The following is an 11,191-nucleotide window of genomic DNA, read 5'->3' as shown; positions in this document are numbered from 1 at the left end:
GCAGAGCTGAAGTTGAAAGCTGCCTCCCACCGCCCCTGCCTGCCCCCGCTGTGCCAGGCCAGGCTGCTGAGGCCCTGGTGCTCGAAGGGAGCTTGTGACACCTGGGAAGGGGTTGGGGGTCAGCACCACCCCCACCCAACATGGCTGCTTTCTCCTCTCAGGACAATGGCAGAGATAGCCCATCTCCCCCACCTCACTGCTCACTCAGCCTCAGAAATCGCTCCAGCTCTCACCCACCTGAAGCCAGGGCCCAACACTGCCAGGAAGTCCTTCCTCAAGTCTAGCCTCCATCTCAGCCAGGCTCAAAGCAGCTGGATGAGAAGAACGCTCCCCCAGAGGATGGCTAAGCCTCCTCCTTCAGGTTGGCCTCTGTGATGTACAGGGAGGGGCATGCCACTGCCACCCCTTCCTGTTCAGGCTGCCCTGGCCCAGACCATGTGGCTGTGTGGTGACTTCCCCAGACATTTGACCTCTGAGGTCCCCGACAACCTTGTAGCAACAAACTCTCTGAGAGTGGGGACAGTCAAAGCCAAGGACACCCCCGTAACTCTAGCAGCCCTCAGGCCTAAAGAGAAATGGGCGTGTGTGCACAGCCAGGTCCCCGCGAAGCTGAGCTGAAACTATTCCCTGGAGAATGACATTGGTGGCTTTGGGAACACCAGATCCTTGCCAGGTAAGAAGAAAGAAAGAAGACGCTGAACAGGCGGCTCAGCCTCACCCCCACCCACCTTATGCTGCTGGTTGCTTTACTCATCGAGCCCTGAGGAACTTAGGTGAACAGAGGTGGCCCCAGGTGAGTGAAGGTCCCTGGAGGTCCAGGTTCTGGGGCATGGGGTGCAACCAGGCAGATGAGGTACTCCGGTACCAGCGACTTCCAGATTAAGAGCCTTTCCCTCCTGTCTGCTGGGCTGGTTGCTCCTGCTCTTGCCCATTCTGGATCCAGAGGCCTCTCTTCCCCAAGAAATTCCCATTCTAAATGTCCCTGGGCCATCCTTCTTCCTCCTCCAGGTGGTCCCAGACAACCCCTGCTCAAGAACGGCCCCCAAGTCAGCCCCCCAAAACCGGAGAGCAAGAAGCCAGCGGTGCTTCGTGACACAAACATGCATTCGTTTTATTCACAAAACAGCCTGGTTTCCTAAAACAATACAAACAGCATGTTCATCAGCAGGAAGCTGGCCGTGGGCAGGGGGACCCAGGCCTCAGGGGGCCCCCTGGGCACCCACCCCCACCGGCAGGGGACCACGCAAAGAAGCCCTTTCTTCTGTTGCCATTAGAGAGGCCAGAAAAAAAGGACTTATTTTCTCTAAGAAAAGTAGCCAGGATTGGAAATATCGAGACGGGGCTCCCCAGATCGCAAAGGATAAGCGAACAGAACTTTCATTTTTTTTTTTCCAAAATCATCAGTGTTGGGGTAGGGGATCCCAGTCTGGGGACTGTGGGTGCAGCTCAGGCGGCCTGGTGCTCCCTCCCCTTCTGCGAGCTCCCTGCTGGCAGCTCTGCACGCGTGGATGGATACAGAGGGGCTTCTACACGGCGCCATCAACATTCTCTTTATGAACGTGAGTGGATTCTCCAGGCAAACTATGCACTATTTCATGGTCGGAAAGAATCAAAGGAAGTTTAAATGAGGGTGGAGTTAAACTGTGCTAAATTACAGTAGTGCTTATTAGTAACTAGATTTCAAAAGGTTACAGAAAATTTACATTCTCTACACAAAAACTGCATCTCCTGCACAGACAACATCGACATCGACACAGGAAGGAAACTGATTGTCCATTCTTTGCCCAGGAAGTCTCGGTACTTTATAGATTCGTCTTTACCTCTTTTTTGTTGTTGTTCTTCCGAAAAAGCAGTTACAATTTTTTTTCTTTTCTTTTTCTTTTTATACTAGGGACGTGGAGATGTTAAAACGACAACAAAAAATATATATATAAAAACAGGAATGAAATCTGTGAGAGAATATTTTTGGTTCTAAAGACGGGTGCATCCGTTTGTCTTCGCCCGAATCCCTTGCTGGAGACCACACGAGCAGTGACATTGCACGGAGAGGGCAGCTTTGGGTTCCGCCGCCGTCACTGAAACCACCGGAAGGCGGCTCCTGTCGGAAGCATCACCTTCTGGCGGGGGCAGGAGACAAAAACAAGGAGAGAGTTCAGTCAGGGTCCGGGTAGGCCTGGAGCAAAGACGTTCCCCCGTGGATGGCCTCATGGCAGAGGGACAGGCATGGAGGAAGAGCAGCCACCCCTCAGAGCTCCTGCCACCCCAGCCAGGCAAAAGGAGGAGCTCGACCTGCTGGGCTGCTGGAAGGCCCGGAGGACTCTGAAGCCTCCTGAGCCACTGTGCCCAGGAACCATCCTTCCAGAGAGAAAGACCCTTCCCCTGGCCCCAAGGCAACAGCGCCAGGTGGCTGTGGCATGTTTCCGTAAATGAGTGTGTGAGCACATGCGGCGGGTGTGCATATGGGTATGTGCCTCGTGCTATGCTGAGCTGTGTGGTATGGAGCTGTGGGAGGTGGGTATTTGGGCTATTGCTCAAGCAGCCGTGTCTACGTGTGTGTGCATGTGTGTCTACACTGGACTAAAGTGGGTACCTTTGTGTGTACATAGGAGAGCAGAAATGGAAGGGCTGGGGCTGGGGTTGGGGTTGGGGTTGGGGAGGGTAACCAGGAAGCCATGGCTGGGATACACCGCTGTTGTTTTCCAACCATTCTGGACATTTGCGTCAAGCCCACTCGTAGAGGGGCGGGCATAGGGGCAGGGACTGCAGGCTGAAAAGATGCTTTTGTACCCAGGCCTGGCACTCCAGCTAGGTTGCTGCATCCAGAGGCACAGGGACGGGCCCTGCCACAGGGATGCAGAGACAGCAGCATGGGAACCCCTTGCCTTCTCCAAGCCAATCCCACAGTGGCTAGGTTCTTGACCATTCTGGGCTCATGGTCACCTTCCCTTACCCCGGCCCCAAAAATCTGTCAAGTAGGTGCCCAGACCAAGGGTTCTTCCAGGCCTCAGAACAGGGCACCCATCACTGGAGCAGCTCTATCCTTGGGTGGCCCTGGGGGAAAGATGGCCCTGGAGGGGCAAATGAAGGGCTTAAGGGCACTTAGATGCAGAGTTCTAAGTCATGGACTGGATGCTTTAGGCCATGTCTGAGCATCAGAAACTTAGGACCTGTATGGAAATATCAATACCTGACCCAGAACCCCAGGAGAGGAATCAGAATTCCAGGGCCTGGCTGATAATGCTAGGTCCTTACCTGGAATTTCAAGCTTGCCTTGCAAATTATGGCCTGATGGAATTCTCAGAATGTGGTTCTGACTTTTGGGGCAGTAAACTGGTGTCTCGAAGCCAGACTCCCAGACCCCAAGGACTGGGGGGGCATCCCCCAGACACTTGCCCAGGTAGGAAAGGTGGGGTCAGGGGATGGGGGTGGGTTTGGACTGCCAGACAGACACAAGAGCCCACACACCTCCCTCTAAGGCGCCGTTACCTCCAGAGCAGCGGAAGGCTTCTTTTTGAGTTCCTCACATTTTCTGAATTTGCAAATCTGATGGCCAGTCTTTCGGTTCCTACAACTGCTGCACTGCTCGCAGTTGATGCGCCGCCGGCAGGGTGCGCACATGCCGCAGCGTTTCCGCTTCTTCTTGCCGGAGCTGATGGCAGAAGCCAGCTCTCCCTGCATGGGGTACTCGGCCAGGCCCGCCATGTGCAGCGCGCTCTCGGCCAGGAACACGCCTGCCGGGGTCATAATGAAGAGGCCTGGGTTGATGGGGAAAGCGCCCAGGTAGGGGAAGTCGGACTGGCCATTGAGGGCTTCGGCACCTGCCACAGCCTCCATGTCAGGCAGGCCAGCACCCGCCTCGCTCATCAGCGGGAGGTGCTCCTGCACCACGCGCTTCAGCATCTCCGTGGACTGCGCAAACTGCTGCAGCGTCAGCTGTCCCTCGGCTGCCAGCTCCGTGGCCCGCTCTGCCTTGCTCAGCAGGCTGGCCACAGCACCACTTTTGTGCTTTGAGGTAGGGTTGCTTTTGTCCACTGCCATGGCCGCTGCCAGGTCATGCCCATTGGCCAACAGGGAGGCAGCGGCTGCAGCTGCAGTGGCCTTGTCAGCAGACTCCCCGCCCATCATGCTGCCACTGCCACTGCCACCACTGCTGCCAAAAGAAGAGTAGTGGGAGAGCGGGCGGGAGCGGCGCAGGCTCTTGTTGAGGGGCTCACTGATGATACCACTCTTGTTCCGACGCTCGGGGGGTGGTGCGTCATCTGCCACTGAGGCTGGTGCAGCGACAGCCACTGCTGCACTCTTGTCTGCTGCTCCTGCCTTTGGGCCACTGCTGCCACTGCCACCACTGGCATTGGTGTTGCTGCTGCTACTGCCGCCGGTGTCCTGGGAGCCACCGCCGAGACTCGACATGGTGGGGCCGAGGCCCAGACCCTGCTGAAGAGGGAGCCTGCCAACTGCCAAGGGTCCACAGACCAGGACCTGGCCCTGCTGCCCACAACAGAGATGCCTGGTGGGCCTCGCTGCTCAGGGCAGGCACATGGTCAGGTGTCCAGGTGGAAATGTCTTCACTCTGTCACAACAAGAGGATATAGGGTCAGGGCAGCAGTGAACACCTCCCTCTTCAACATCACCACCACCGCCACTATCAACTGTCCTGTCATCCTGACCACCATGAGCTTGACCAGGCATTTATTAAGCATCAGATCCACCCTGGTGAGAAATTTCTTATTTGTACTATCTCAGCTAAGATCCACAAGAACTCTAGAAGCAGTGGCTGGTAATTCTCTACTTTATAAATGACGGAAACAAGATTCAGGAGAACTACCAGTCTATGAACACACAGACACCAGGTGGCATGGTGGAGGCCTTAGTCCCGGCCTCCGCAGCCCAAATCTGCCCTGCCAGGGTCTAGGAAAACCTCTGGAAGCAGGCAGTCCTTCTTGTGCTGGGGTGGGAGAGTGCTGGAGATGCTTATTAGCTGGGTGCAGTGGCTCACGCCTGTAATCTCAGCACTTTGGGAAGCAGAGGCAGGCAGATCGCTTGAGCTCAGGAGTTTTGAGGCCACCCTGGACAACATGCTGAAACTCTTATCTCTGCAAAAAATACAAAAGTTAACCAGGTGTGGTGGTACGTGCCTGTAGCACCAGCTACTCAGGAGACTGAGATGGGATGACTGCTTGAGCCCAGGAGGTTGAGGATGCAATGAGTTATAATCATGCCACTGCATTCCAGCTTGGGTGACAGAGTGAAGCCCTGTCCAAAAAAAAAAAAAAAAAAAACTACCTCCACATCCTAATCTTCCTTCTCTGTCCGAGGGGAAGAGTGCTTGATGGTACAGATCATACAGTCTGGAAGGCGGCCCCTGAATCCTCATCTGGGAATTCCTAATACAATCAGTTATTTCAAGGCTCTGACATGTCCTGCAGGCAAAGGAACCTGGTTGCCTTTGTGTAACCCAGAGTTTGCTAATGAGTACAGAACACTTATTTCAGGGATCTTCTCCCCTCCTACAGGGCGAGCAGCACAGGGCCAGAGGACAAGCCGTCCCCTGCCACAGTGAGAGGACATGCTTGTGCACACCCTGGCACACGCTTCCTCCTCAACCCCCGAACCACAATCATTATCGTCTCAGACCCCATTCTTGTCTCTACTCAGGCCTCACTGTGGTGCTCTGGCCTCACTCCCAGATTCGGGGGGGCGGAGGCCTCACAAGGCCTGCAGAGTAGGGCCTGGGTGGAGGCCTCAGTGAGAACCCAGAGAGCCAGGGTGGGCTGCTGCCAGGAGGGGCCTCTGGCTGAGGCAGGCTGGCACTGAGGAGTAGGCATGACCCTCAAGGGAGTGGAGCCCAGCAGGAACCTGTGGCCACCTCCACGTTTCCGAGGCAGCCCTTCATGGGACAGGGCCTGCTCTGCTCAGGTCTCAAGGCTAAGGCGTCTGAGCTGCCTCCTCAGCTGAAGGAACTGGGCCAGATGGAGCAGGGCGGCGGTTTCCTCATCAGTCCTGGCTCTCCAGCCTCCCTTCCGTCTGCCTGCTGTGGCCTAGCATCCCTCAGGAGAGGGGCGGGAGGACAGGGCCCAGCCCCAGAGCAGCTGGCGGCTCAAGGGGGAGGCGCACATCTGGCGGGTCCCATTGCGCCCTGGGCTTGAGGGCAGCACACACTGGATCTTTGTCCCCAGGCAACCCCACCACCCCCTTAGTCACAGGACTCAAGCCTGTCCCAAGAGAGCATCTAGTCCAACCCTCTGCATTCACAGAGGGGGAAACTGAGGCCCCAAGTTGGGGGGAGGGGGGCTTCCCCAGGACTAAGGAGTGGCCAAAGAGGACTGGGTGTGGGGAAAGGAAAAGCGCTGTCTCTAGGGTGAGAAGAGTAGCTGGCATCAACAGCCAGGTACTCCCTCTCCCTCCCCAGTGGGCACCGGACCACCTAGGGTTCCTTCGTTGCAGAGGGAAATGGGTGGGGAGGAAGAGCTGGGCAAGCTGGCAGATTCTACCAGGACAGAGCCAGGGGGCCCTGGCAGAAAATCCATGCTGGGCTGGGGGGCATCAGAGGTCAGAGCTGAAGCAAGAAGACCATGTGTGTCCAAGGATAGCTGTGTTCCTTCCTACTTAATAAGGGCCAAGACCAGGATGGTCTTTTCAGACCCTCTCCTCAGAGATTGGTGACCCCTACAGGAATCAGTGACCCTGGCTAGGTGTTGGGGACCAGGGTCAGTGAGATCAGAGACAGAAACCATCAAGTCAGCTCATCCAGCTCAACTAAGCACATCTGCCCTGCCCCGGATGACAATGCCGGCAACCCAGATACTGGGTGAGGGGAGAAGGCAGAAGGCAGGTGTCTTGTGGGCTGGCGTGATGGGGAGGAGAGCAGGCTGTGCCCCAGACCCTGTGTGCATCCCCCACCTCTGCGGCCTGCTGGCTGGTGGCAGAAATCGATAGCTGCATTAACGCTGCTCCTGCTCTGCTCACCCCCTCCCTCCTCCCAGCTCCAGGATCTGGCTCTGCGTGCGGGGCGGGCAGGTCAATTAGAAGTCAGCTCCCTCCAACACAGCCGGCCTGCGCTCTGGGCTGGCGCTCTGGCTGAGTGGCTCGGCTTTTGTCTCTGTCCTGAGTCTCTCCTGGTGGGGACCAAACCTCATGTTCTGTTCCTCTCTTAGAATTTCTCTGATCTTCCACTATTCCGTCCTTCCTCAGGGCCCACCCACTCCCACCCTCTGAGGTCCTGGGACATGCTGAGCTTGGGACCAGAGGATGTGATATGTCACCAAACAGGTGCTGCAGGCAGAACACTATGGTTTTTCAGTCACAGAAGTTGAAGGGAGGTGGGTACACAGGGGGACTGGCTCACAGGGACAACTCTGTTTTCAAATCCAGAGTGGACAGACATGAACATCTGGTCCTCAAGCTTGTTCCAAATCGGCCCTGGTACCTGGCTCATCTTCTCCTTCAGACCTTAGGAAAAACTGATGCCCTGGTCCCAGTGGACCACTGACCAAAAGCCCCATTTGCCCTACTCATGGAAGGGGAGGACATAGAGGGGACATTCTCCCAGGTCCCAGCCTTCTACTTTAGGGCACACAGCCACCCCCTTCCAGGCCAGGAAGGGCCTGGCAGTGCCCAGGCAGCAGGGGAGGAGTCAGGGCTGTGTTGAAGCGGAGCGGGAATGAGCGGGAGGGAAAGCTGGCGGGCAGGCGGGCGGCGGCGGGCGCATCCATCATCGGCCCTGCCAGGAACGCATCCAGCCCCCAAAAAGAAATACTGCGCCTGAGGAGGGACAACAAAGGGCTCCGTTTCATCAGCAATGCGGAGCCAGCGCCCCGCCGCCCCGCCAGCCGCGGTCAGCCCACAAAGGACCCCTTTGTCCATGCAGGAGCCGGCCAGCCGGGCGCTGGGACCAGGGGCTGACGGGCGGGGACAGAGCATCGGGGGCTGAGGGGGGACAAGTTACGGAAAGCTGGGGGGCAGAGGGGCATGTGGGGCAGAACAGAGACAGGTGGTGGGGACAGAATCTTGAGACAGAGAACTAGAGGGGTGGGTCAGAGAAAAGGAGAGCTCGAGAGGAAGGGGCAGAGGGTCAAGGTTAGCGGAGACAGTGTCATGGGAAGCAGTGTCTGGGACAACAGGGTTCAGAGACCCAGGGACCCAGGACACCTTGTCTAGGCTCAGGGACTTAAGGGTCTAAAAGACAAGTAAACAGCCCTGAGGAGGGAGTCCCAGAAGGCAGCTGGGCATGCCCATAGGAGAGGGAGGCAGAGGGAAGTGTAGAGAAGTGGCGAGGACACCAGATCAGACCCACTGTGTAGCCCAAGGCCTAAGAAGAGGAGGTGGGGAGGAGATGGGGAGGAGGGTGGGGAGAAGGACTGGGGGGGAGGTGGGGAGGAGGGCTTGGGGGAAGGGGGGGAGGAGGCTGGGGAGGAGGGCTGAGGAGGAGGTGGGGAGGAGGGCTTGGAAAGAGGTGGGGAGGAGGACTGGTGAGGACTGAGGAGGAGGTGGGGCAATGGGTTCTTGACCCCAGAGCATGGCTGCAGGGCCCAATGCCTCCTGTAGGCTCCAGCTCACTGGCTGAGCTGGAAAGAGAGGGAGAGCCATACCTGGGGCCACCCCCCTGGCAGCAGAGGCCACTCCGTGCCTCTACCCTAAGGCTCTGGCCAGCCCCAGAAGGCAGGGAGCCTGTCCCCTTCTAGCCAGCCCCCACCACCTGTGCTGCCACTCCGGTTTCCTTAACCAATGGGTCCTATCAACTAGCATTTACTGAGTATCGACTGTGTCCCATGCCCTGTGTTTTTTTTTTTTTTGAGACGGAGTCTCGCTCTGGATCTCAGCTCACTGCAAGCTCCGCCTCCCGGGTTCACGCCATTCTCCTGCCTCAGCCTCCCGAGTAGCTGGGACTACAGGCGCCAGGCACCTCGCCCGGCTAGCTTTTTTTTGTATTTTTTAGTAGAGACGGGGTTTCACCGTGTTAGCCAGGATGATCTCGAACTCCTGACCTCGTGATCCGCCCGTCTCAGCCTCCCAAAGTGCTGGGATTACAGGCTTGAGCCACCGCGCCCGGCCTTGCCCTGTGTTTTTATGCTTTACAAATCTTAGCTCCTGAATGCCTCCCTAGAACCTGGGGAGACAAAAACTATTTGCCAATTTCAGATATGAGGAAATTTAGGCTCAGAGAGGTTCAAGCTGTCAGTCTGAGGTCAAACAGCTGGTGCCTAGCAGGGGTAGAGCTTGAACCCAGAGCCCAGGTGTTAGTCACCCTGCTCTGTGGCCACCTTGGCAACTGACAAAGTGGCCCACGGCAGGTGACCTAGGTACCCCTAAGGCTGCTCTTACTCCCCAGGATTGTTACCTCTCCGTGGTTGGGAGCAAGCTGTCACAGACCCCAGGAGAGTGCCCCTACCTGGGGGACTTGGAGATGCCCAGGGCCCGGAATGCTAAGCCAGTGACATCATAATGCCAGCTGGCAGTGAGGTCACTGGAGGTGGTGGCAGTGCCCTTATTCAACCCTCAGCCCTAGAAGAGCCTCACTTCATCCCCCGCAGGGTTCAATCTTGAACTTTCGGGCCAGAAAGCACTGGGAAGGAGGGGCCATCCTGGGATGAGATGGTGCCATCTGCATACAGACATGTACACAGGTGGCCCTCAGCTGGATGTTCTAGATATTCATTTGCACACATATTCCCTGCACGTACCCGGACAGCAGCCCTGTACCTTATGATACCGGAGAGACAGCAGAGCACAGACTCAGACTCCAGCACTGTCTTCCAGGAGCGCACAGGAGCTGGGCCCATAGTCACATGAACCAGCGTGAAACAAGAGCCAGAAGGGGACACAGTGAACTATCTGGGGCCTTTCTGGAGCAAGGGACTGCTAGGCTGAGAGTTAAGGATAAGGAGAAGCAACGAGAGGGGACAAAGGCATGAAAGAGAGCCTAGGCAGGCGGGGAAGTAGGCGTGAGGTGTGTCTGTGAGGTTGACAGGGTCCCAACTGTGCAGAGCCTTGAGGCCAAGGGCAGGATTTTCATTATTATTATTTTTTAAATTTTTTAGTAGGGATGAGGTCTTCCTATGAGGATCACGCAATCCTCTTACCTGGGCCTCCTAAACTGCTGGGATTATAGGCATGAGCCACTGCACCTGGCTGGCAGGATTCTTTTTTTTTTTTTTTTTTTGAGGCGGAGTCTCGCTCTGTCGCCCGGACTGGAGTGCAGTGGCCGGATCTCAGCTCACTGCAAGCTCCGCCTCCCGGGTTCACGCCATTCTCCTGCCTCAGCCTCCTGAGTAGCTGGGACTACAGGCGCCAGGCACCTCGCCCGGCTAGCTTTTTTTTGTATTTTTTAGTAGAGACGGGGTTTCACCGTGTTAGCCAGGATGGTCTCGATCTCCTGACCTCGTGATCCGCCCGTCTCGGCCTCCCAAAGTGCTGGGATTACAGGCTTGAGCCACCGCGCCCGGCCGGCAGGATTCTTAAAAAACGGTTTTATCGAAGTATAGTTTACATACTATAAAATTCTTCCACATTAAAGTATACATATAATTTAATGATTTTTAGTAAATCTACAGAGTTATGCAACCATCACCACTACCAAGGGCAGGGTTTGACCAAGGTACCATCCCCTCTCTATTCCTTGCTGGCTGACCAGCCTTGCAGCCATCCTGCCTGCCCAGGGAGGCTCGTGGAAGAGGCTGTGTTTCAGGATCCCCAACACCAGCCCAGCAGAGCTGCACATCCTGGCTCAATGCACCCTTTTCCACGCTTCCATGCAGCACTTGACACCCCCCACTTGCCCTCTCCCCACCACCTTGGTGGGCTGGTCTCCTTGGCCTCCAAGTGAGGCAAAATAGGCAGACAGGCTGATGGTGCGCAAAGCAGACCACAGGCTATGGTGGTTGAACCAAGCCGGGCAGTGGGGTGGAAGGGAGGGTGTTCCGTCTCTGATTTCCATGATTCAGCCTGGGGAGTTTCCAGAGGGAAAAAGAAGCCCTGCTCAAGCCCAGGGAGACTGGTCTTGGAGGCAGGGAGAAACGCAGCCCCAGGCGGAGAGCACAGGGCACACATCCAGCTATGGATGGACACACACACCCCCACACACTGGCCACTGTGAGCACCCAGTGGGTGGCCTGGGGTGAGACATGGCCTCAACCCCACTAGAGTCACCCCAAGACTGACTGCCAAAGACAGAATAAGGGACAGCATTTCTATG

The 11,191-nt window shown here is 56.6% G+C and overlaps 1 protein-coding gene across 2 annotated transcripts in view; it reads right to left on the bottom strand.

Annotated features, from left to right (window-relative positions):
• Positions 1–1,086: 1,086 nt before the first annotated feature.
• The window catches only part of CXXC5 (CXXC finger protein 5), a 35,581-nt gene continuing 25,476 nt past the window's right edge, over positions 1,087–11,191 (bottom strand). The window contains exons 2-4 of one of the 2 annotated variants that reach the window (XM_011935335.1): positions 4,999–5,093; positions 3,487–4,570; positions 1,087–2,117 (exon numbers count right to left, since the gene is read on the bottom strand). In XM_011935335.1, coding sequence (XP_011790725.1) covers positions 2,073–2,117; positions 3,487–4,410 — 969 coding nt within the window. In that variant the 5' untranslated portion in view covers positions 4,411–4,570; positions 4,999–5,093 and the 3' untranslated portion in view covers positions 1,087–2,072. The remainder of the gene's footprint in view (positions 2,118–3,486; positions 4,571–4,998; positions 5,094–11,191) is intronic. The other variant, XM_011935334.1, reaches the window with a different exon arrangement.

Source organism: Colobus angolensis, unplaced genomic scaffold (genome assembly GCF_000951035.1).
Source record: "Colobus angolensis palliatus isolate OR3802 unplaced genomic scaffold, Cang.pa_1.0 Scaffold142, whole genome shotgun sequence".
Classification (NCBI taxonomy): Eukaryota; Metazoa; Chordata; class Mammalia; order Primates; family Cercopithecidae; genus Colobus; species Colobus angolensis.
Note: the sequence above shows the minus strand (reverse complement) of the source record. Positions and strands in the feature narration are given on the sequence as shown.